Raw genomic sequence first — 23,186 nt, 5'->3', positions numbered from 1 at the left:
GTTTAGTGAAGCTCATCAAGTTTTTCTGCTCCCTGCACGGGATTACTATGAGTACCACACGGTTTGGAATTCTGAGCTCCGATTTGTGTGATGTTCATCGTCATCACGAGAAGCTCAGCTGAGAGCTACTGGTCGCGTCCACATTTTGCGAATGGCGGAAAGCTCACATGAACCGGAAAAAGCTTACTCACCTAAGGAACTTTACGATGATTTCTACCACCACATTCAAATGTGGCCACAACAACAATATTCCTCGGTTAATCTTACTACTTCTGTCTGGTGTTTGGGAGACTTAAGCTCCAGCTTCCACGAGAACTATATGCCTCTGTTGTTGTTGTATTAGTGTGTTATACACTCAGGCGGCATGCCGATGAAGGACTCCATCCTTAATGGAATGATCATGGGAAATTTAGTATGCAATTTACATAGCCATTAACCTTTTCCGTTTTTTTTGTTTTTTCGGGGACAAGCTTTTGAATCTGTTGTATTACAATATTTTTGTTTTGCACTTTCTCCGCGTCGCTGTTCACCATATTGTTTAAAAATAAGTTAGTATTGGTGTAATCATGCTTGTAAATCCGGTGGATCATTATACGAATTTAGCCCCATTTTGACCATGTACATTAATACACCTCAATTTTCTGGATCATTTTATTAAACATTATACTAAAAACAATTAAATTTCATCAACTAATCGAAAGCGTTGATGTTGTTCCTCAGGCACCACATTAAAAAACTTCTTGTGGATGGGCTGACCCTCACGACCTGCGTAATGACGTTGCACCCAAGTGTGGTCCCAGTTTGGATCCAATGGTTCACAAGTAACGTAAACCTTTCCATGATCCATGGCAAATAAAGTTCCATTACGACCAAAGCCAACCTAGGAAAACATAAGATTAAAGTTAAACTTTAAAATCAATAAAACAGAATTTGAAAAAGCTGTTGTTGTTGTAGCCACATTTTTGTTGTTGTTATTATTGGAGCAGTTTTTTGTACACTGAGTGACTTCATCGTTCGTTCCGGTGCATTGGACCGCGATAACCTCATGGTCATGGGTTAGTTAAAGGCGCCAATAACTCGCTTTGTCATATCGAACATCATAGGCTCTCAGTATTTGAGCAGTTTGTTTTATTATTTTTACCATAACGATGTAAACAAGAAACTTTTGAAAAATTTGAATCATAAGTTTTTAAGCGTTAAATCTATAAAGCGTTCTATAGTAAAACGGGTAAAAGCGTGCTACGTTCGGCCATGGATTCTGCTAAAATGTGGGAGCTATATCTGGTTATAGACCGATTTGGACCGTACTTGGCACAGTTGTTGAGACGCATAACATAAAAATCTAGCCAAATCGGATAAAAATCGAGGCTTGTAAGGGCTCAAGAAATCAAATCGGTAGTTCGGTTTATATTGGAGCTATTTCAGATTATAGGCCGATTCGGATCGTACTTAGCACAGTTGTTGAAAGTCATTACAGACCACTATGTACAAAATTTCAGCCAAATCGGATGAAAATTGAGGCTTCCAGGGGCTCAAGAATTCAAATCGGGAGATTTATATGGGAGCTATATCAGGTTCTTCACCGATTTGGACCGTACTTGGCACATTTGTTAGAAGTTCTAACAGAACACTATGTGCAAAATGTCGGCCAAATCGGACAAAAATTGCGGCTTCCCAAGGGCTCAAGAAGTCAAATCGGGTTTTATGGGAGCTATATCTAAATCTGAACCGATATGGCCCATTTGCAATCCCCAACGACCTACATCAATAATAATTCTGTGCAAAATTTCAAGCGGCTAGCTTTACGCGTTCGACCGCAATCGTGATTTCGACAGACGGACATGACTAGTTCGACTCAGAATGTCGAGACGATTAAGAATATATTGGGTTGCCCAAAAAGTAATTGCGGATTTTTTAAAAGAAAGTAAATGCATTTTTAGTAAAACTTAGAATGAACTTTAATCAAATATACTTTTTTTACACTTTTTTTCTAAAGCAAGCTAAAAGTAACAGCTGATAACTGACAAAAGAAAGAATGCAATTACAGAGTCACAAGCTGAAAAATCCGCAATTACTTTTTGGGCAACCCAATATATATATACTTTATGGGATCCTAGATCAATATTTCGAGGTGTTACGAATGGGTATAAAAATAACTTGTTCACTAACAGTGATGAATCGTCTAACATAAATAGAACCAGCCGATTTAGTTTTAAATAAATGAGCTGAATTTTAAACAATGTACTATACAGATGTACTTGACTATGGCTATACGGACTGGGCTTTTATTTTGGAGTCTCTTATTATTGAGCTATAAACTCTCACAAAAAATATTCATATGAGAAGGCTTTTCGATGTAGAGTGGGTCAATTTGCCCCAAATAGCCTAGGTCTAAAACCAAAATCGAGCTTTCAATCTTTAACGACAAAGTGGCATAGTCATACCCGTTTCGGGGCCAACAGCAAAAACATCCAGGCTGGTCGAATACCCCTCAAGTAGGCCCAATTTCCAAGCGCAGGCAGTGGGACTTGCAGACGAGCGTGATGCTATTCGTTGCACGGACCCCACTAATCCCAGAATCAGCGAGCTGAATCTGGAAATTAACAGGGTAGTCAACAAATATAAGCGGAATTTGAGGCTGAAAGACTTGGTACCGATTTAGGCACCACAGCTTGCCTAATGTTACCTACAGCTACTGTAAAGTCACTCTCGAAAGCCAGTAGTCGGGACGACAGGACCTCAGTCACTTTTGCGACGTAACTATGACTAATCCGAAGAGGTGCGCCAGGTTGTTCAACCGCCAATTTATTGTACATCAGGAGTGTGACAGGGCTAGGAGGAGAGACATTCGTCGTATCCGTGGTCTCCGAGCCGAAAAACAGCCATCTCAATTTACCGTGGACGAAGTTACTAATGTCATCCTTTGCGCCAAGTCATCCAAGGCGTTGGACCCCGACGGAATCTCTACACTGATGATGAAGAGTCTGGATCAACCCGGAGTTGAGTACCTTACGAACTGTCTTTGAACACTCTTATAGTACCCGATGTCTGGAAGATGGGCAGAGTGATCCCGCTACTGAAGCCTGGAAAGGACTCGAGTAAGGGGAGTCGTACAGACCGACCTCCCTTCTGCCACCAGTAGCCAAGACGCTTGAGAAACTACTCCTCCCGATCCTCGCACACCCCATAGCACAACAACAGTTTTGTATGCCATCACCGCACACATTTGCCGTGGCTTCAGTCAGCCCAGGCCAAGTGATAGGACGGTCCTCGAGGCACAGGACCTATCGAAGGCATTCGACACGGTGAGCCATGTTAAACTATTTGAGCCCATCGCCAATACGTCCTTCCGGCCAGACCTGAAACGCTGGGTCGCGAATTATCTGTGTGGTCCCCAGTCATTTGTGGAATTTAGGAATAAAAAATCAAAACACCGTAGAGTGAAACAGGGAGTTCCCCAAGGCGGAGTGATATCTCCGGCATTGTTAAACCTCTACCTATCCTCCATTCCTTAATCTGGATACTCAACAAAATCAAGCAGCCTAAATATAGAACACAACACACTGCTACAACAACAACAGATAGGACTTATGAAACGCCCAGCTTACGTTCAGTCTTTCTGGGCTTTATTCCAAGCACATTGGCGTTCGCCAATGGCGTCCAAACAAATGCTTTTCTACTATACTTACATTAAGGCCTGGATGAAATCTAGTCGTCAATTGTGTAGCCAAAATCGTACCCTGTGATACCCAGTGACCATCTTGCACACGCCATCCTCTATGTTTTGGTCTGGGATGACCCTTTTTATTACGAGTACTTCCACCGGTCTTCTTGCTGGCATTACGTATGGTTGCTAAAATGTATTACACATGTGATAACTTGTAATAATTTTTATTATTCTACACAATATTCACTTAAAAGTGGCTGCTCCGCTTTAAGACATGTGAGAGAAAGCTTTTGCATTAGAGTTGACGACATTTTCAGTCACTTTACAGGAATTTTTCGTAAAGATAAATGTCTAGAGCAATATTAAATAACTGCAAAATATTTCACAGCTGTTCAAATTGAAATACATTAGGAGCTGCAGAACATAGGCGACGCATTAGATTATACGTAACGTATGGCAAGACGATAAGGAGCAAGCTAGATTTGTTAAAGGTATATGGCTTAAACCTGATTAGTATTGACACAATCTCAAACGAGAAGTGGAAATAGATTTTTGTTGTTGAGGTTTTGACTGCACTTCTATTTCTTTCCTTAGTTCGGTTAGAATTGAATACTGGTTACATATATCCTAAATTAACCTAAACATAAATAACATAAGTGAGCAGAAGCGTAATAAAAGCCAGTAGGCAGCTCTAGCTAAATGTTTCTTGTCGTTAGAACTGTTCGGTAATCGGTTATGATTACGCTGCTTTTGCTGGAACAGTACCTAGACTTCATTTTCGGCGGATATAAATCACTATAAATCCACCATGGTACGCAATGCTTCTTTGTTGGAAGTTTACAAAACACGTATCATTTTTAACTATGCGTTGCACTAACGCAAAGCTACAAAAGTTTTTAATAGAAGAGTGATCTTTTTTCGAGTGTATCTTTACAAAATACATCTTGTTATTTCAAAATGGATTGCACAAACTGCTCGCCAACTGAGTCAACATCCCCGAAGACAACGGTCCCCACAACATTGTTGAGGGAAAAAGTGCGCGAATATACAAAGCGACATCGCGAGCAAATCCGTGCAGATGTTTCCGATTCCCTGAGGTTCCAACTGGGAGAAATCAAAGCACGAATCAAGGAGTTGGAAAATCTCTCTGAGAAGGATGTGGCCGGTCTAGCAGCACGCATTAAGCGCAGGAAACATGCCACAGAAGAGGACATGTATAGACTATCCCACGCCTTCTTGCAGGATGCTAAAAATATAGAAACATTCAGTAAAATTACTGGCGCTCTACAGGTATTGGTTAAGGAGCTAACTGGTAATGATGCAGAGCGTCAATTGTCTGCAGCGGAGTGCATATGCAACCTTTCACTTGGAGAATCTCCTGTATGCGAGAAAATTGCTGCTGCCGCGGGAAGTTATATGGTGACCTATTTCCACAGCAAGGAATCTCAACTAGTGCGTTTGTGTCTGTGGACTATAGCCAATATTCTTGCAACAGGTGAAAAAGCTTCATTGACAGTAATGAGAATGAAACTGTTACCTCAGTTATGGAAGATGTATTGTGATGAAGAGATTGTCGGTGTTGATTTAGATTATAGGATGGATACAGCAGTGTGTTTGCAATTGATTGCCCTAAATGCTGAAAATCTTCTAACCGAGGAAGATCGACATTTTCTATTTGAACATGTGACTGATAAAAATCCCAACAGTGTAGCTGGAGAATTCCATCTACAAATAGTATTTCTTACATTGTTTCCAAATCCGCAAATGGTAGCTACATTAGATGCAGGAGCCATGCAATACCTTTTAAACTATTCCTTAATTAACATCAATAATACGAATGATTTTTCCACTGAATCCCAACGCCTTAAATTATTTTACGCTGTTCGCATTCTATGTAATTTGCTGGTATTGCAACCTTTACTGTACTCAACATTATTGCTGCAGATTTCATGTGTATGGAAGTCTGACATTATTGGCCTACTGAATAAATTATTTGCCTTCCACAACGCCGACTTAACTGATGAGTCGTTATGGCTTATGAAAAATCTTTTGAGATTAGAAAAAGAGTATAAATTGATGTCCCCAGATTTAAATTTGCTAGATAATATACATATTTTTGAAAATAGTACGCCAATTTTGGAAAACGTAGAAGATGACGCTATGAGCATAATTGTGTCACCTTAATTGATTTGCTGGAACTATCATTTGTACATATATGCATTATATTTTTAAAATAAAATGTAAGTAAATTATTAAATGGGTTCTTTTTGAAGATAGATCATGTTCTGTTTCCAGAGATTTTTATGGCGCCCTGGCTGACTAAAATAACGCCACTGAGCGGGACGAAGTTGAAGACGGTCAAGTGCCTTTTGTGTCATTACAACACAATTGCGAGTCGATACTGGACAATGAGTTTCTGCATTCTCTCCAGGCAGTTCTAGAGTTTCGTTAGAGTCTGAATTGGACAATGCTCCCATAGGTGAGAGTATCACACTGCATCCCTTCTCTGCCTTTTGCGTTGGTTTTAAAAACAACCTTGTGTTTTACGATTTACTTTCCTTGAAAATACTTATTATTATCACGCAAATGAAGTGTCAAATTTCATTATTTTTTATCATCAGATTTCTTAAATGAACCCAAGTTTTAACAACAAATAAATAATTTCACAATTACAATTTTAAAAGCAAAATTGAAAGGGAAACTGAATCCTAGAACACGACACACGGTTAAAATTCCAACGATTGGCTATAGAAGACACAAGAGTTGCCTTTTAGTCCCTTTCCAAAATATTAAATTTAAATCTACTGTGAACAAAAGAAAATGCTGGCCCAGACCACATTCGTTCAAACACGGCAGATGCAGTGAATAGCTACGGGGAAAATGTGGTCCTAGGCCACATATGCACCTAAAAAAATGAACCTCCCCCTAGCCAAGCACGGGATAGCTGTAACCACCACACAAGCTGGAATATTGTGGTCCGATCTGTGGGGTGTTCATTACTGTCACGAGGAACTTAGCTGCTGCGGGCTACCGGGCGCGTCCACAGCTTGCGGATAGTGCAATGCTCTATCCGGAGTAGCTATAACTGCAGTCGCGGACAATCAGCAGTATCGAGTGGAGTCTCAGTGAGAGGTCGGGTGGCACCGGCTCTTGCACAAATACTGAGTACCTACGATGCTCGATGTGACAAGGCGAGTTATTGGCGCCTTTCAATAACCAATGGCCACTCTGTTCCCACGGCGATAGGTCCTTTGGACCGGAACGAGCTTGCTCACCAACAGGAGCTTAACGAGAATCGCCATCTTCACATGAAAATGTGGTTAAAACGACAACAACAACCTCCCCCCTGAGTAGGAAACGGGATGTGTCCTGATTGTGACCGGGCACCCCACCTGCCAGATGTAGATCCACCGCATCTTAGTCAAGTTCCACGATATGGAACCAAGCAAACGAAATATGAACATAACACGCTGCTACAACAACAAAATTCTAAGTGTGAAGAGTTACTGCCTTGTTTATTTGGAATCTCCTACAACAAAAGCATCGTCGTTTGCTGGTTTTCTTCGACCATTTTTCAGACATCGGAAACAAAAACAGTATCTGGAGACAAATAGAGGACTTTCGTCATTTATTTTACTACTAGCTGAAGTAATTTAATCTAGGCCAAATGTCTTTAGAGCCGCAAATGACATCTATAACTTCAGCAATAATAAATTATAATTGTTAGTGACTTGCCCGGAAACCGCTGAGCGACGAATGGCTCTCTTTCTTCTATCTCTCAGCGTGTTCAATAATTCGACGGTTGAACAACCTGACAAATCATTTTTGACTAGACACTGGTACGCTGTCAAAGGCGAATGAGTTGCTATTAAACCTTTTTCCGGTTTTTGATTGTCATCCTCATATTAGTGACGAGAATTTTTAATAGCCTTGTTTTTCCTAAACCCAACCTTTTAGATGTAGCAAGCCTTTGGTAACCTACTAGCAGTAACAGTTGATGAAATTTCAGTTTCATGCCAATTATTTTTATACCCTCCACCATAGGATGGGGGTATACTAATTTCGTCATTCTATTTGTAACTCCTCGAAATACTCGTCTTAGAACCCGTAAAGTATTTATATTCTTGATCGTCATGTCATTTTAAGTCGATCTAGCCATGCCCGTCCGTCTTTCTGTCGAAAGCGCGCTAATTTTGCACAAATACTTCTTATTAGTGTAGGTCGGTTGGGATACTAAATGGGTCATATCGATCCATGTTTTGATATAGCTGCCATATAAACCGATCTTGGATCTTGACTTTTTTAACCCACTAGAGGTCGCAATTCTTATCCGATTTGGCTGAAATTTCGCATGAGGTGTTGTATTATGACTTTCAACATACGTGCTCAGTATGGTTGAAATCGTTCAATAACCTGATATAGCTGTCATATAAACCTATGTGGGGTCTTCATTCTTGAGCCTGCAGAGGGCGTAATTATTATCCGATTTGGCTGAAATTTTGTATAACGGTTTCTCCAATGACCAATGGTCCGAGTCGGTCTACAGCCTGATACAGCTCCCATATAAACCGATCTCTCTTTTTCACTTCTTGAGCCCCTAGAGGGCGCAATTCTTACTCGCTTTCAACTATACAATAAAAACAACGATATTCATCTATAATAAATTTTATTTTTTTAATAATTAGTTAATTTCCTTTATGTTCTTGATCTCTTGTCGCCATAATTTCATAATAAATTGAATATTCGACGCCAAGATCTCGAGTGAACATTTCTTCGGTGTTATGTTGCCATAATAAAAATTACTTGCAGAACATCATCTAACAAAAAATTCGGGTGTTTTCTGGGATTCAGTTTCGCTTTCATCCTTGAAAGAACTTTTTATCAAGCTAATGACAATAAATTTTTTCACAATAAGGAATTAATTTTAGCAGTTGTTAAGGACATTAACAATTTTTATTTAATTTGTGAAAGGGAAACCCAGAAAACGCCCGAATATCTCGATTTTATAAATAATGGCGTAAAGGTAAAAAGTCTGAAGAACATCTCCCAGCAGGGAACCTTCAGTGAAGTTTACAGTGTTTATTAGAATTCAGTTAATGAATTCGTACGAATGTATACTGACATTACCCATAATCGAATTTGATATCAAACAGCACTTTCCTGCCATCGTCCAACTGTAATGAAAAAGAAAGAAAAAATGTCAAATTCTTCAGTTTTTACCAGAAATTAAAGTTTTATAAAGAGAAAAAAAAAGAATCTGAAAGGCTTTCGCTACATGGGAAAAGCAATTGTACGGTCGCATTCAGTCCGCCCGACGCCTTATGAGTTATCGTCATATTCAGTTTTTTTTTTCTAAGCAGTTAAATACAAATTAACAAACTTTTTTGTTTTCAATTTTTGAAATAATTTCATTTTATGCTCTATGAGAATGCGATATAGTAGAATGAAAAAAATTACCTTCAACAATTTGTATCCTCCATAATGTTCTCCGATTGATCATTTTAGGCATGCTTCCATCGTTCCATTGTCTAGGTTCATGTCTTGTTTGTTGTTTTCCTTCTTTCTAATATTAAGATTGAATCCTTCATAAATATCTGAGACGCCATTCTAAGTACAAACATATGCCCACTATCAGAATTGTCGAAAAATTCTTATTATTATCCTAGAATTATTACTCAGATTATTATTGCAAGATTAAGGAGCGTTCTATTACAAATTTTAAAAATACGGAAATAAAAAGAATCGGTTCCCTCTAAAGGAGAAACAAGTTGTAACTTTCAACAGGATAAACTGAATAAATGCAATATAATATAGCACCAAATATTACATAGGATCATTCGAATTGATACAATATAACGTCGTTTGCATGCGTACGTCTTTTTTATTTTTAGGTGTTAAAATGGTTTGCAAGGTTGAGTCGATCTCTACCTCTGTTTTGGAAATTTTCAGGGAATTATATGAACTACATCTGGTATACAAACAAAACTTAAGCATGCAAATGAAAATGTCTCAATATTTTATAACAGAGGTTGCAAAAGTTACAAAATGGAAAATTCTTAGACATTTCCACGACACTTTTTTAATAATTTTAATTTAACTTTAAAGTAATTAGAAATCTCCGAAGCAGTTGTTTAGATCCACTGTATCGGCCAAAACATTTTCAAAATTATTTTCCTTTTTCACAGTAAAACAATGTTTATGTTCACTGTTCAGATTTAATTGAAAAAAAAAATGTATTTAAAATTCCTTGTTAAGACGGCTTTATTTAAAAAACAAATACAGTTCAGATGGTCGAATGTGTTTCACAACTTAAGAGGTAAAGGGTTTTCTGAAAAAAAAAGAAAAAACAGCAACTTAAGCACGTTGTCCAATTTCAGCATAGAGTAGGTAGTAAGGACAAATAATTTATTTAAAACTCAGTTCAGTTATGGTAAAAACTAGGAATCATTCAGCAAAAGTCTGACGTCTAGTGTCAATCGTCACTGTTAACGTTGATCTTAAAATTATTTATTATAAACTTTATTATATACCTTAATTTAGGCGACCAACAAGCAGGCACCACCGGCCTTCTTGATCTTGTTTTCAGCCTTCTTGGTGAAGTATTTTGCCTTAACAATTACGGGAAGATTGGGGAAGTGGCCACGGCCCAACAACTTGTAGTAACCCTGCAGAGAAAGAAGAATTGTAACATTTAATCTAAATGTTAAACTAGATATGGAATTAAAAAGAAATTTAATTTGTAATCTGAAAGGCTTTCGCTACATGGGAAAAGCAATTGTACGATCGCATTCAGTCCGCCCGACGCCTTAGGGTATATCTTCATGTTACACTTAATACTAAAACTTTAACAAAAGGTACTTTTATGTTATACTTACAAACTTAACCAAGTCAATAACGGGGGCCTTAGGAGTCTTCTCCTTCTCCAATTCAGCAACCTTGTCTACGCCGACCAAAGACCACAATTTATCCAAATTAATGGTGGGGCAGAATTTGTGTTGGCGACGCAAGTGGAAATTCCTCATACCAACTTTACCGAAGTAACCTGGATGGTATTTGTCGAAGTTGATGCGGTGATGATGCATGCCACCGGCATTACCGCGACCACCAGGGTGCTTACGGTGCTTGCCAATACGACCATGACCATGGCTCACATGACCACGCAACTTTCTGGTCTTCTTCCTCTTAATGTTCGACTAAACGAATTCACACAAGGGAAAACAACAAAATTCTATTAAATTTCATATTCAACTTTCAGTTGGCACGTGTGTGTTTTGTTTAAGAGTCGCCATCAAAATGTTTGCTCAGATTTGCATCCGCAATAACAAATGCACTCTCTAGTTTATTGGTTACTTCACCCACCACTTTTTTACTAATTTAAGCATTCACACTTTTTGATATTACATTGCATTTCCATTACATTCTATTTATTTAACACTTTTTGTGGCGACTCGAGTACAAAACAACATCCACTCACCATCTTTAATTTTTCCGAAAGAAAGAAGTGAGCGAAGTTGGCCGCATTTCCATGTTGTCATCGCTGAAACATAGAGCTGTGTTCAATTTCTTTATGGTTGCATTTAGTAGAATCGTCGAAATCAAATAAAAGTATAAGGCGTCAGCGTCTAGAAAAATGTGTGACTTTTTGCGCTAATCGTTTTGTTGAGAACCAATCGCTAGCCTATATAATTTGAATAGGTAAAATGAGTTCGTTTCAGTTCATTATAAGTCAAGTTTGCTTTTGAAAACTATCTGTACTGCAATTGTGTAACATATAACGAGCATCTTTCAGTTAAATTTGTCGACAAAAACATCGTTTGCACTAAAGACTAGTGCTGACTTCCCGGCACGGGATAGCTGTGTGAGCTGCAACATTGAGGTCCGATCTGTGTGGCGTTCATTGCTGTCACGAGAAGCTTAGCTGCGAGCTACCAGTCTCGACCACAGGTTGCTGATAGTGGAATGCTCCATACGAAATAGCTGCAACGGCAGATGCGGACAACCAGCGGTATCGAGCGGTGAGAGCCTGGGTGCCACCAGCCCTTTGCACAAATACTGAGTGCCGATGGGTCCCTTGGAACGGAGCGAGCTTGGCGAGGATCGCCACCTCCTCATGAAAATGTGGCTACATCAACTGACTTCATTTGAAGCGAAAATTCCTATTAAATTACTGCGAAATTCGACGGACTCTATTCTTTGCCAGAACACAAACAAAAGTCAAACAACACGTTCTTTCTCCTCACAATCATGTAACGTATTGTGGATTCCATGATAAAGAGTAGGACATCCACCGAACTGTTAAAAATACAAAGGCATATCTATGCCAAGGGAGAGTCGGTGGAGACCGCCTTGCACGAGGTTCTGCATAAAATAGAAAAATTCTTCGAAGCTAAGACGTACATATTGGTGGTATGTAATTATATTGAGGGGCTTCTAACAATGTGAGGACCGATACGCTGATCCAATCCTTAGACCAGTACCGGGTGGACCGGTCATTAGAGACTGAATAAATCATATGTTAAGGAACTAGTGGATAAATTGTGGCTCTCATGACATAAACATAAAGGAGAAAGTTGTACAAGGCACACCACAGGGGAGCAATTCTGGCTCTCATGACATAAACATAAAGGAGAAAGTTGTACAAGGCACACCACAAGGGAGGATTTTGTCACTCCTATGGTTGACCACCATAAATGACCTATCACGGATGCCGACTGAGGGGCGATTATATAATATGTATTTTTATAATATTTCTAACAAGTAAGGATCCGAATGAGCTATTCAGAAGGGGCGAAGAGGTCTTGTAGACAGCATACGGCTGGGCTAGAAACAGGGGTCTCAATGTTAACCCAGAGAAGAATGAAATCTGCTTGTTCACGAGATAGACGAAGGTGGGCCAATTTGACGCACCACATTTCCTCAAAAGACTGATTTCGATATCTTACAAGGTCAAATACTAAGGAGTAAACTTCGACAGGAAACTAAATTGGAAGTGTCACATTCAGGAGCGTACTGAGAAGGCTTACAGGTGTTGGGCACTAGGTAGACAGGCCGTAGGCTCGAAAAGGGGTCTGAATCCGAGGATAGTTCACTGGCTCTACAGGAGAGTGATTAGACCAATACTTACTTAAACCCCGTTTACACTGCTCTTTAAATCCAGATTTAATAGTTCGATCATCTATTTTCCCTTTAAAAAATCAACTGACGAGAGCCTTAAATCCGGATTTAATGAGCTATGTAAACGGGATTTTACACCTCAGTAATTTGTTGGACTGCGATAACACAACTGGTTCAGAGAACATAATGTTTTGGCTTGGGTGGAACGATGAAGACCAGGTCCACTATGCCACTCGAGACTACCGAGACAACCGAACCATTGACATACAGATTAAGTGTGAGGTAGCCACTCCGGCTATGAGACTTACGGCGATGGGAGAATGAATAGAGTATAGGAGTAGGTCATAGAGAACCCCGATACTGAGATCTGTTTTCGACTGCCTGACCATAATACGATACTGCAGGCAGAGATCCGGGCGATCACGGAATGCGTGAGGTGGTGTGGCGTTCAAGCGAGGACGTCGATTGTAAACATTTTTTACGGACAGTAAACTGACCATCAGGGCAACAACAACCAGAACTGTAAGGCCACGAACAGTCTTGGAGTGTAAGGGGATTAACGCCTTTTCTGAGGATGGCATGATCCGCATAGTTTGTGTGCCGTGTCGTAGTGGAGTAAGAGGTAATGAAAAAAGCAAACAAATTGGCAGTGAAGGCCAGAGGACTGCCGTCAATCAACTTGATTAACCCGAAGCCTTTCGGATCGATGTTGTTCGAGTTAAGGGCGTATTCGACGAACTGTAGAACAACAAAATGGTCGATAGGACGGCGAAAATCTTATGGGGAGATCCGGATTGTGAGAAGATGAAGTTATTAGTGAAAGGAAGTAAGAAGGAGGTCAGTATAGCACATAGGCTCTGCCTGAAAGACCATTCACTCGTCTAGCAGTCTCACGTACATACCGATGTTGTGTGTATCGGAGTATAGAACCAAATACAGTCCCTGTCCCCATCTTGGAGCTACCTTTAAAACCCGTTATATCATTCTCACTTCTTTTCACATTAAAATGTGGCTACAACAATAACCTATTTATATTCTAACCACAATATCATGGCGAAACAATTAAAGGTGGTCTCATTTGTACAACAACCAGAAATCATATGGTGCAATCCGCCATATTGCCATCAAGCTGATCGTAGTTTTGCCAACCCACACGAAGAAATTTGTGTGCGTGTGTGCATACGTTTGCGTACATGAGCATAGAAAATGCGAGAAAGAAGATAACAAAAACGAGAATGCAAACAAAAATCTGTCATCTTAATACCGTCAAACCTGGCCGGCTGCTAACAGACCTTCGCGTGAGAGCACCTTTTTAAATTCACCCTGCCACAATATATATGCTGAATTCAATAAAATGCTAATCACAATAAAAACTTTGTCAACGTTTTGGAGATTATCTCGAATCAAGTGGATTTGGCCCCTAGTGTAAACGTGGTTTTACTCAACTGGTGGCATGACCCTACCTTATGTGTGTATACTGAAAAAAAGTCATTTGTTACCTAATGTAATATGTTTCAGTGGCAACGCTTCTCTGTAACACCACGAACAGCTGTTTTTTGTTATGGTTGAAGGGTGAAGTGGGAGTTGAAACGAATGAAAGGATAAGATAAACTGTTTTTTACAGTGACCTTGGGTTAGGGTTGATTCACGTTGCAAGTATATATTCGCGGTAATTTATGTTATTAATCTCATAAGTGTTTTTTTCCTAGAACGACGTATTTGTTTCGGAGCTAATCGGATTCATTTGATTAAGAAATAATAATTTGTGCTTTCCTTTGTTTTGTATTTAGAATTGTTCCTACGATTTCATGCTCTAACGAGGCGTTACATCATATAGTAAATTAACAAAATACACATTCGTATTGGCATTGAACTTGATCCTGACATATTTTTGTTAACATACTAGATATGGCCGAGCAGTATAAAAAAGTTACCCATTGTATTTTTGACATGGATGGTTTGCTATTGGGTGAGTTCTAATTTTAAGTAGATTTTACCGCATAACTAGTATAAATGCTCAATACCCTTGGCATTTGGATTGATGGTAACTATGTATGTTATTTCGAAACAAATTTCTTTGAACTTTTAGCCATATTTTTGATACCATATTTCTAACCTCCAAATCATAAGCTATACCCTAATGGAGTATAGCAAGAACTGATTAAAATTTACATAATTCAAAATGGGCATGCAAAATGAATGAATAAATAAATCAATAGGGGAAAGCCGGATCAACGTGTTCTATCTGATTGAAAGTTTTTGGCATATTGAGAGAAGTGAAGAAAAAAATCCCTTCGAAATATATTTTGCTTTAATCCCCGGAAATAGAACTCAACCTAGGTCCTGGAATAAAGCGAAAATTCAATTTTATTTTTTTCCATATTCTTTTTATATAAACACAGACACCGAAAAATTGTACACTGAGGCCACACAACGCATCTTGGATAAATTTGGTGGCCCGAAATATACTTTCGAAGTCAAATTGTCCCTTATGGGCGTCGTACATATGGATATGTGCCGCAAACTTGTCGATATCTATAAATTGCCAATTTCGCCGGATGAGTATTCTAAGCTGCAAAAGGAAATAAATTCTCAATTAATGATAGATGCCCAATTAATGCCAGGTAATTTGCAAATGAATAAACCCCACTAACATGTTTTTTTCTTTCTTTCTTTCTTCTCTTGCTATACACACAAATACTTGAATGGATAACACAGACACTGAAAAAGTGTACGAAGAAATCATAAGGCAAATAGCACAATCATTTGATAAACCATATCCCACTGAAGTCCGTCTTAAAGTTATGGGCACTACAGAACCACGCACTGCTGAAATTGTTGTAGCCGATTTGAGCTTACCAATAACTACGGACGAATTTTTACACAAGTTTCATGAGCTATGTCGTCAAATGTTATCCGGTTGTCCCCTCACAAAAGGTTAGATAGCCAATTGTGCTATTGGCATTTTATAGCGATTTAGTATGCACGCTGTAATTTTGTATTTAATTTATTGAAGTAATGGAATCTCATAGATTAACTGCCAAATTTTTTAAATGTAACAAACATTTTTCAGGTTTGTCTAAACAATGAAAGCAAGAGTAACCTAACCCACCAATTGAATGAAATAGCATTATTTCATTCTTAGTCATGTTGATATTGAATCTAGCTTTGCCTGTCATTTAGTATTGTTAGTATGTTCCGGATTTTATTATAGTGCAAAATATTTGCAGATACTTTGTTGTTGGGGATTTCAAATTCTTCACAACAGCACATTGTCTAGGCAAGATATCCTAAGAACTTCCAATTCAATTGAGTATTGAACAGAAGGTGAAATTTTCTCACACCATATAGCATCGATCCCACGTTATGGGTACGACTGAGGACCATTTCAGGTTCTCGGAAAAGAACTATTCTTCATGGAAATAATTTTTTAATTTATTTCTGTGTACTGTACGAGTAGTGGAGGCCACCGTAGCGCAGAAGTTAGCATGTCCGCCTATGACGCTGAATGCCTGGGTTCGAATCCTGGCAGGAACATCCGCTCTTAATGCTGGCGACATTTGGGAGGTACTTTGCCATTTAAAAACTTCTCTCCAAAGAGGTGTCGCTCTGCGGCACGCCGTTCGGACTCGGCTATAATATGGAGGTCCCTTATCATTGAGTTTAAAATTGAATCGGACAGCACTCATTGATTTGTGAGAAGTTTGCCTCAGTTCCTTAATGGAATTTAGGATAATATTATTTTTTATTCATTTTTACCGTAGTGCTCTAATTACAAAATAAAATTATTAAATTAAATTTAAATTATTTCAGAGGCACTGGTTTTTATTATAAATTTTTAATCAAAACACTTATGAATTAGGTTTTTCGTTAATTTTTCAAAAAATTTTGTATATCCGTTTGTTTTCTGAGATTTTTTGTATTAATTTAGTAAAATGTTATTTAGAACAGCAATTTTTTGTTGTTATGTGGGTTAGGAATCTTGTGTATTTCGTTCAATATGTAGCTGTTTAAAAATATATGAGCATAACGTTCTTCGTGGATTTGGTTTATTTATGTTTCGTTACTATTTTTGTACTTTCATAGAGTTCTTTTGCTCTACATATGGTTTGTTATATGCCTTTTGATTTCCTAATTTTTTTTATAACAGCATATATAAGTATGTATGCATACTTACAATAAATAGATATAATGGCTGTATACCACTTAGTTTTTATGTATACTTTAGATCTAATGTTTTGCGTTAAAAATTTTTTTCAAAAAATTAAGTAGCTGTGTTTACTAGAAACTTTATTTAGCACATTACAAACCATACCAAGTCAAAGTAGCCAATCAAAATTAGGCCAAAGAGTGAATAAGTTGAAAAATGTACCTCTTCTGAAAAAAAAATCCGAAACTGTTCTAAAAATTCTAGCTCTAGCAAGGGTTTCAAAGGCATATAGTGGATGACTGGAGTCCATCGTGGCGCAGAGGTTAGCATGTCCGCATATGACGCCGAACGCCTGAGTTTAAATCCCAGCGTGAACATCAGAATAAATTTTCAGCAGTGGTTATCCCCTACTAATGCCGGTTACATTCGGACTCAACATAAAAAAGGAGGCCCCATATCATTGAACTTCAAACTTTAATAGGACTGCACTCATTGATACGAGAGAAGTATCCCCTGTTCCTTAATGGAATGTTCATGGGAAATTTAGTAGTAGTATCTATTATAGTGGATGAGAGAAGACACTTTTTTTCTTCAGAGATACCAAAGACATGGCTTAAGGCAGCCTAATATGAAATATTAGTGAAATGAGGTGACCCGTATGATAGATTTGACCAAAAAAAAAAAAACTGTGAAACCATTTCACTAAAAATTTGATGGTGAAAGCAATGTGAATTCCTCCTTATACTGAAAACACAGCTTGAAATCACAAAACAACTGTTGAATAACCACTTTACCATGAGCTTGGAAGATCCATAGGGTTTATGGTATCACGCAAATAGCGTCTCCTAATGGGTTGCTCGGAAAACACTTTTTGTCTTACTGCCAGGACAGCCAACGAGAAAGCCGCAGGCATTTCGAAATTTCCAAAAATTTTATAACAAATTAGTCCAAGTCCAAGGTTTTCTACTACTTTCTTCGTTTTGTAAATTTTTGCAAATTGTATGAATTTGCAAACAAATCATGTTTTAATTTTTCGAACTGTGACTTCGAAAAAGTTATTTCGTGTGAATTGACGGTCATCTAAATATTTATTTGGTGAAACGAATGTGAAAAGGGAAAACTATATTTGGCGAAACCAAGGTCACACAGGGTAATGTCCTTCTATATCCAAAGCATAATATCTATATCTATCACCAGGTTTTCTTCTTTTCTCTGCAGGAGGATGTGCCTTATTAAACCCATGGGTTTCTTTGGCACAATTTCCGGGCTTCATTTTGACTCCTGAACATCTTTCTGCTTAATAGACATTTCTGTTCTCTCCTTTTCTCTCGATGCCTCCCATTGGCATGTCTTCAGTAGCATTTCGGCAATACGAGAAAGTTCAATTTTACTTTCTCTATTAATGCCCATGTAAACCGCCATAATGTCAATGGAAACAACCCAACAAGGACACCTTTTACCTAATTTGAGCTAGAATTGTTCTAAGACAGTTCCATTTTTAGGTAGTTTCAAATGAGTTGTCGTTAATATTTTAATTTAACATGAAATATTTTTCAAAAAAAAGAATAACCGACTAATAGAAGTAAAAGAAACATAAAAATAATTTTTTTCAAATTAATAGTTTTAAAAATTTCCCATTTTTCCCAGTTTAAAAATAAAAATTGCAATTATTGCATTCGAAAAAAACTTAGCAAGCATTTAAACAAATACCACAGCATATCAAATGATTTATGATTTTATTAAAAAAAAAACTTTATCTGCAAGTTATTAGAATTTTATTGCGGTTTTAATTTGTTGCATTTCATTCAATATTATATTTTTCAAAGTTTAATCAAATATATACCTACCAAACAAACAAACCAGCACTTATCATGGTTTTGCTAAATTTCCTTTTACATTTTCCAGGTGCCGAACGACTTTTGAAACATTTGCATAAGCACAATATACCATTTTGTTTGGCTACTAGTTCGGGTCAGGATATGGTTGAAGTTAAAATCACTCATCATCAAGAACTTTTTAAACTTTTCAATCACCGGGTTTGTGGTTCGAGTGATCCCGAAGTTAAAAATGGAAAGCCAGCACCTGACATATTCCTGATTGCAGCTTCGCGTTTCCCGGATAAACCACAGCCTTCCCAGTGTTTGGTTTTCGAAGATGCACCCAATGGTGTTATGGCCGCCCATAGCGCTGGCATGCAAGTTGTTATGGTACCCGATGAACGGGTACCTCTGGAAATGAGCTCCTTGGCAACACAAAGACTATTGTCTCTAGAAGAATTTCAACCAGAACTGTATGGCCTTCCACCGTTCGATAATTGATGACACTAAAGAATTTAACTACTATTTTCTGCAATTTGCCTCGATGCTATTATCGTCCAAAATAGTACTAGTAATAGGAATTAAATGTACCTTTTCTGTGTAATGGAATAGCTTTTAGTAACATATATAGGCTTGAAAGGATTCTATCAAAATAAATGTGCAAATATTTTTGTGAATAACGATGTGTGTTTGTTTTTTAGCTATTTTATTTACTTATTTCGTACAGTTTTTGCATAATTCGCATATTATAACTCCTTCATCATTATCTATTTTCCCAAAGCTTCAACGTGTTTTTGTATATCCTGAGCAGATTGATTAGTTAGTGATATTGAAGTTTCTTTTCCCAAATCTAAATTAAAATAAAAAATACGTATTAGATGCTTAATTTTAATAGAAACAAAGAAATTATTAGATCCTTAAGCGTAGGTATATTTCGTGTCTAAGCTTGATTTTACTACCTCGCCATCAGAAAAACTTGAGATTTTCAACGTGACTCTCACCCAAAGGGCAGAGAGTAGACATAATATTACCATGAGAATGAATATCACCAGAATGAAGAATTTTTTACTGAACATTGCAAAAAAAAATCCAGACAACAGATGGATTGGTCATGGACAACCCGTGATTGTATTCTTACATTTTTGAGCTGGGCGATGGCTTATCATCAGTACCCGATTGCTTATTATCAGTAGTTATCCCGTGCCGGGTACCACACAGGCTGGAACATTGAGGTCCGATCTATGCGGTGTTCATTGCTGTCACGAGAAGGTTAACAGCGAGCTACCGGTCGCGTCCACAGGTTGCGTATAGTGGAATGCTTCATACGGAGTAGCTGCAAAGGCAGTCGCAGACAATCAGCGGTATCGTGCGAGAGTCTCAGTGAGAGGCCAGGCGGCTCGACGCGACAAGGTGAGTTATTGGCGCCTTTGAATAACCAATGGCCACCTTGTTCCCTCACACAGGATCTTGGCGAAGATAGCCACCTCCAAATGAAAATGTGGCTACAACAACAACGACAACTAGAGTTCTATACTCTCACCTCCTGCCTGAATTTCGAGCAAACAAAACCTCAGCTTTGTTACACCTCGAGATATTTATTTGCAACCCCTTAATTGTATATATTCGTGATCGTCTCCACATTCTAAATCGATCTAAACAATTCCGTCTATCAAAATCATGACAGCGGTCGAAGAAATAAAGATATCCCTCTGAAATTTCGCACAGGTTATTGATGCAGGCCGTTGAGGATTGCGAATGGGCCAAATGGGCTCAAATTTGGAAATAGTTCCCAAATAAAATTGTTCTTGAACTTGACTTAGTGGGCCCTAGTAGCCGCAATTATTTTTCAATCTGGTTTTGTGACATTAAACATCCGTGATCAGTACGGTCCAATATGGCCTATAACCTATATACATTTGTATATAGATCCCATTCATGTAAACTGATCTCTCAATAACTCTTCCGAGTTCATTAGTATAATTAATAAATTGGGTCATTTTGACACTCTACTCGCGCTATAATCTCAAGTTATATCTAGGGGAAAGGCAAAACCTGCAATTCAAATTCCAAAGATTTCTCAAAGAGATCATACATGTATAGCGAAATCCATGAAACTTACCATAGCGTGCCCACAAGCGAGGCTGAACGCCATCACATTCTCTAATCAAAACAGGTAATCCTGGGTTGCTCTTTTTCAATGCGGGATAAAAACGTTCCACATACTCCCTAAATTATAAGAAAAAGGATACTTTAATCCAATCTATTTTCGTATTATGTAACCTCAATTTTATTATTGCAGACATCCATTTACCTTGCACCTTGGGAAGTTTCGCCAGTTTGACACAAATGAAGACGAAGTTCCTTAAGTTTCGGACCCATTTTGGTCAATCGTGAAATAGTTACACGCATTTTGGTTAATTTTTATGTACGAATTTGTTGGGGAAAACAGGAGCAGTGTGACCGCTTTCCAAAGTATAAAAACAAATGCGTCAAAAGCAGCTGTGCCTTCTTGCAATGTTTACAAGATATAGCTGTCATAATTGTCATAGAAATGGGTCTGTTCGCATACTTTGCAAAAGACTGAGAGTGTATGCGGAATTCTGTCGCACACTGAAGGTGGAGTTACATACCACGCGTAACACTTATGCTTGCATGTCATATAAAAGTAAAATGAGAGTTACACAACAAACGCAGGCACGCATGTGAAGGAATGAGTTAACGCGCATATTATCTGAAAAATATGTAACTCTACCTTCGCCTAAAACCCTACTTCACCTAAGGCAACATAGAATGAAGCTTGAGTTCAATCGTCAAAGTTTAAATTTGTTTAACTTTTGTGTCATGGCGAAACAATTAAAAGTGGTCTCATTTGTACTACAACCACAAATCATATGGGGCAACCTGCCATCTTGTTATCAAGCTGATCGTAATTTTGCCAACACACGCAAAGAAATTAGTGTGCGTATGGGTATACGTTATATTATAGTGATAACAACAAAGAGAATGCAAACAAGAATCTGAAATCTTAATACCATCAAGCCTGGCCGGCTGTTAATAGCCGTTTGCATGAGACCATCTTTTTAAATCCGCCTTGATTGAACTCGAGCGTCGTTTTGTGTTGGCACATGTGGAGTAGGGTTTTTAGGCGTCAAAGTTCAAAATTGTATAACTTTTGCGCTTTGCTTTTGTGGAATTGTTTTGCAGAGATACATTTTGTAATGCGTTTTTAATGCACGAGCATGGTAAGTAACTACACCTTTAAGTTTGTACGCGTTTCAGGGCGTTAAAAAATTTATTTTGCAGTGCGTAAAATTGAGAAATTCTTTTTAAAATCATTTTAAAGAACATTTTTGACAATTTGCATTGAAATGAACGTTGAAAATGGCATAAATAAGCTGATTTTCAGCAAAAGGAGCATTGTATATAGCTCAACCAAAAAAACGTATGAGCTTAAATACGCATAAGTGCTGCGCGTGGTATGCAACTCCTACTTGAGATGTTATGATGTAAGGTCCTGGGCCTATTGAAGAGACTTCCTACAATTTTTTTGGGCTGTGAAAGTCATATTATGATTTGTAAAGGCAAAACAAGTCGTTTGCTTAAAACAGCTTTGGTCTGAACGCCTTATTAGGTTAGGTTGAAGCACACTCGTCTATAATCCCCAATCGTTTGGCGCTTAACTTGGAGACCTTAGGTCCATTGAAGAGAAGAAGAATACAGATGGAGTTCCACTTTATAAGAATATATTGCAGAATGAAAAAATATATTTTCAACTGTTAGCTGTGTGTGTATCGCGATTTCTAAGTTTCTCGTGAGTTGTGAGTATTTCCTGAGTGGCCCGTGAGCGTTCGTGAGTGTCTCGTGAGTCCTGCATGAGTAAAATGTTCGTGGGCGTGCGTGAACGTCAATCGACATAAAAAAGTCATGCGTGATTAACATTTTTTCTCGTGAGCGTAAGTGAAAATTCATTCATCATACGCTTTTGACACTCACTGTAGATGTATTGCCCTATTTTCAATTCTAGAGCAGCGATGTCCAAAATGAAAATGTGATGGTATGTGTGAATACTCTCTTTAAGTATTTTTATACCCACCACCATAGAATGGGGGTATACTAACCTAGTCATTCCGTTTGTAACACCTCGAAATATTGATCTAGGGCCCCATAAAGTGCATATATTTGTCCGTCTGTCGAAATTACGAAAGCGGTCGAACGCGAAGAGCTATCCGCTTGAAATTTTGCACAGATGCTTAATATTGATGTAGGTCGTTGGGTATTGCAAATGGGCCATATCGGTTCAGATTTGGATATAGCTCCCATATAAACCGATCTCCCAATATGACTTCTTGAGCCCATGGAAGCCGCAATTTTCATCCAATTTGGCTTAAATTTTGCACATAGTGTTGTCTTATGACTTCTAATAACTTTATGAAGTACG

The 23,186-nt window shown here is 38.2% G+C and overlaps 5 protein-coding genes and 1 long non-coding RNA gene across 14 annotated transcripts; 2 read left to right on the top strand and 4 right to left on the bottom strand.

Moving 5' to 3' along the window:
• Positions 1-637: 637 nt before the first annotated feature.
• Positions 638-4,077, bottom strand: LOC106093751 (large ribosomal subunit protein bL27m). Its single transcript, XM_013260891.2, has 3 exons — positions 3,915-4,077; positions 3,690-3,853; positions 638-880 (listed from the first exon to the last, which is right to left on the bottom strand). Exons 1-3 carry the CDS (start codon positions 3,976-3,978, stop codon positions 677-679), a joined length of 432 nt encoding a protein of 143 aa, XP_013116345.1. The 5' UTR covers positions 3,979-4,077; the 3' UTR covers positions 638-676.
• A 510-nt stretch (positions 4,078-4,587) lies between these two features.
• On the top strand, positions 4,588-8,175 carry LOC106093750 (uncharacterized). Its single transcript, XM_059366059.1, has 2 exons — positions 4,588-5,907; positions 5,963-8,175. Exon 1 carries the CDS (start codon positions 4,625-4,627, stop codon positions 5,849-5,851), a length of 1,227 nt encoding a protein of 408 aa, XP_059222042.1. The 5' UTR covers positions 4,588-4,624; the 3' UTR covers positions 5,852-5,907; positions 5,963-8,175.
• Positions 8,176-9,903: 1,728 nt separating this feature from the next.
• Positions 9,904-11,163, bottom strand: LOC106093758 (large ribosomal subunit protein uL15). Its single transcript, XM_013260897.2, has 4 exons — positions 11,142-11,163; positions 10,543-10,860; positions 10,198-10,332; positions 9,904-9,995 (listed from the first exon to the last, which is right to left on the bottom strand). Exons 1-3 carry the CDS (start codon positions 11,142-11,144, stop codon positions 10,204-10,206), a joined length of 450 nt encoding a protein of 149 aa, XP_013116351.1. The 5' UTR covers positions 11,145-11,163; the 3' UTR covers positions 9,904-9,995; positions 10,198-10,203.
• Positions 11,164-14,325: 3,162 nt separating this feature from the next.
• LOC106095141 (probable pseudouridine-5'-phosphatase) lies at positions 14,326-19,428 on the top strand. Of its 9 annotated transcripts, none has more exons than XM_059365068.1 (6): positions 14,326-14,437; positions 14,572-14,617; positions 14,688-14,750; positions 15,184-15,405; positions 15,500-15,718; positions 18,837-19,428. In XM_059365068.1, the coding sequence occupies exons 3-6, from the start codon at positions 14,690-14,692 to the stop codon at positions 19,247-19,249; spliced, it is 915 nt and encodes a 304-aa protein (XP_059221051.1). In that variant the 5' UTR covers positions 14,326-14,437; positions 14,572-14,617; positions 14,688-14,689; the 3' UTR covers positions 19,250-19,428. The 9 variants fall into 9 exon arrangements, with proteins under 9 accessions (XP_059221051.1, XP_059221050.1, XP_059221047.1 ...); XM_059365067.1 differs by having other exon boundaries at positions 14,491-14,617; XM_059365064.1 differs by having other exon boundaries at positions 14,326-14,450.
• On the bottom strand, positions 15,082-15,525 carry LOC131995855 (uncharacterized). Its single transcript, XR_009397653.1, has 2 exons — positions 15,436-15,525; positions 15,082-15,353 (listed from the first exon to the last, which is right to left on the bottom strand). It is a non-coding gene; the product is annotated as an uncharacterized LOC131995855 (long non-coding RNA).
• A 9-nt stretch (positions 19,429-19,437) lies between the features above and the next one.
• Positions 19,438-21,243, bottom strand: LOC106093757 (NADH dehydrogenase [ubiquinone] 1 alpha subcomplex subunit 2). The gene is made up of 3 exons (XM_013260896.2): positions 21,060-21,243; positions 20,868-20,974; positions 19,438-19,598 (listed from the first exon to the last, which is right to left on the bottom strand). The coding sequence occupies exons 1-3, from the start codon at positions 21,155-21,157 to the stop codon at positions 19,516-19,518; spliced, it is 288 nt and encodes a 95-aa protein (XP_013116350.1). The 5' UTR covers positions 21,158-21,243; the 3' UTR covers positions 19,438-19,515.
• Positions 21,244-23,186: the final 1,943 nt, after the last annotated feature.

This window comes from Stomoxys calcitrans, chromosome 3 (assembly GCF_963082655.1).
Source record: "Stomoxys calcitrans chromosome 3, idStoCalc2.1, whole genome shotgun sequence".
Classification (NCBI taxonomy): domain Eukaryota; kingdom Metazoa; phylum Arthropoda; class Insecta; order Diptera; family Muscidae; genus Stomoxys; species Stomoxys calcitrans.
The sequence above is the reverse complement of the archived record's forward strand: the minus strand, read 5'-3'. Positions and strand labels throughout refer to the sequence as shown.

Bases quoted from the DNA above. Each gene is read 5' to 3' on its own strand.
- LOC106093751 (XM_013260891.2), bottom strand. From the start codon at position 3,978: ATGTCGTCAACTCTAATGCAAAAGCTTTCTCTCACATGTCTTAAAGCG. The intron at 3,854-3,914 runs GTGAATATTGTG...AATACATTTTAG, and splicing joins AGCGGAGCAGCCACTTTTAA to CAACCATACGTAATGCCAGC. The intron at 881-3,689 runs GTAAGTATAGTA...ATGTTTTCCTAG, and splicing joins GATTTCATCCAGGCCTTAAT to GTTGGCTTTGGTCGTAATGG.
- LOC106093750 (XM_059366059.1), top strand. From the start codon at position 4,625: ATGGATTGCACAAACTGCTCGCCAACTGAGTCAACATCCCCGAAGACA.
- LOC106093758 (XM_013260897.2), bottom strand. The intron at 10,333-10,542 runs GTAAGTATAACA...CTTTCTCTGCAG, and splicing joins TTATTGACTTGGTTAAGTTT to GGTTACTACAAGTTGTTGGG.
- LOC106095141 (XM_059365068.1), top strand. From the start codon at position 14,690: ATGGCCGAGCAGTATAAAAAAGTTACCCATTGTATTTTTGACATGGAT. The intron at 14,751-15,183 runs GTGAGTTCTAAT...ATATAAACACAG, and splicing joins CATGGATGGTTTGCTATTGG to ACACCGAAAAATTGTACACT. The intron at 15,406-15,499 runs GTAATTTGCAAA...TGGATAACACAG, and splicing joins AGATGCCCAATTAATGCCAG to ACACTGAAAAAGTGTACGAA.
- LOC106093757 (XM_013260896.2), bottom strand. From the start codon at position 21,157: ATGCGTGTAACTATTTCACGATTGACCAAAATGGGTCCGAAACTTAAG. The intron at 20,975-21,059 runs GTAAATGGATGT...CTTATAATTTAG, and splicing joins GAAACTTCCCAAGGTGCAAG to GGAGTATGTGGAACGTTTTT. The intron at 19,599-20,867 runs GTAAGTTTCATG...ATTTTAATTTAG, and splicing joins TCGCTTGTGGGCACGCTATG to ATTTGGGAAAAGAAACTTCA.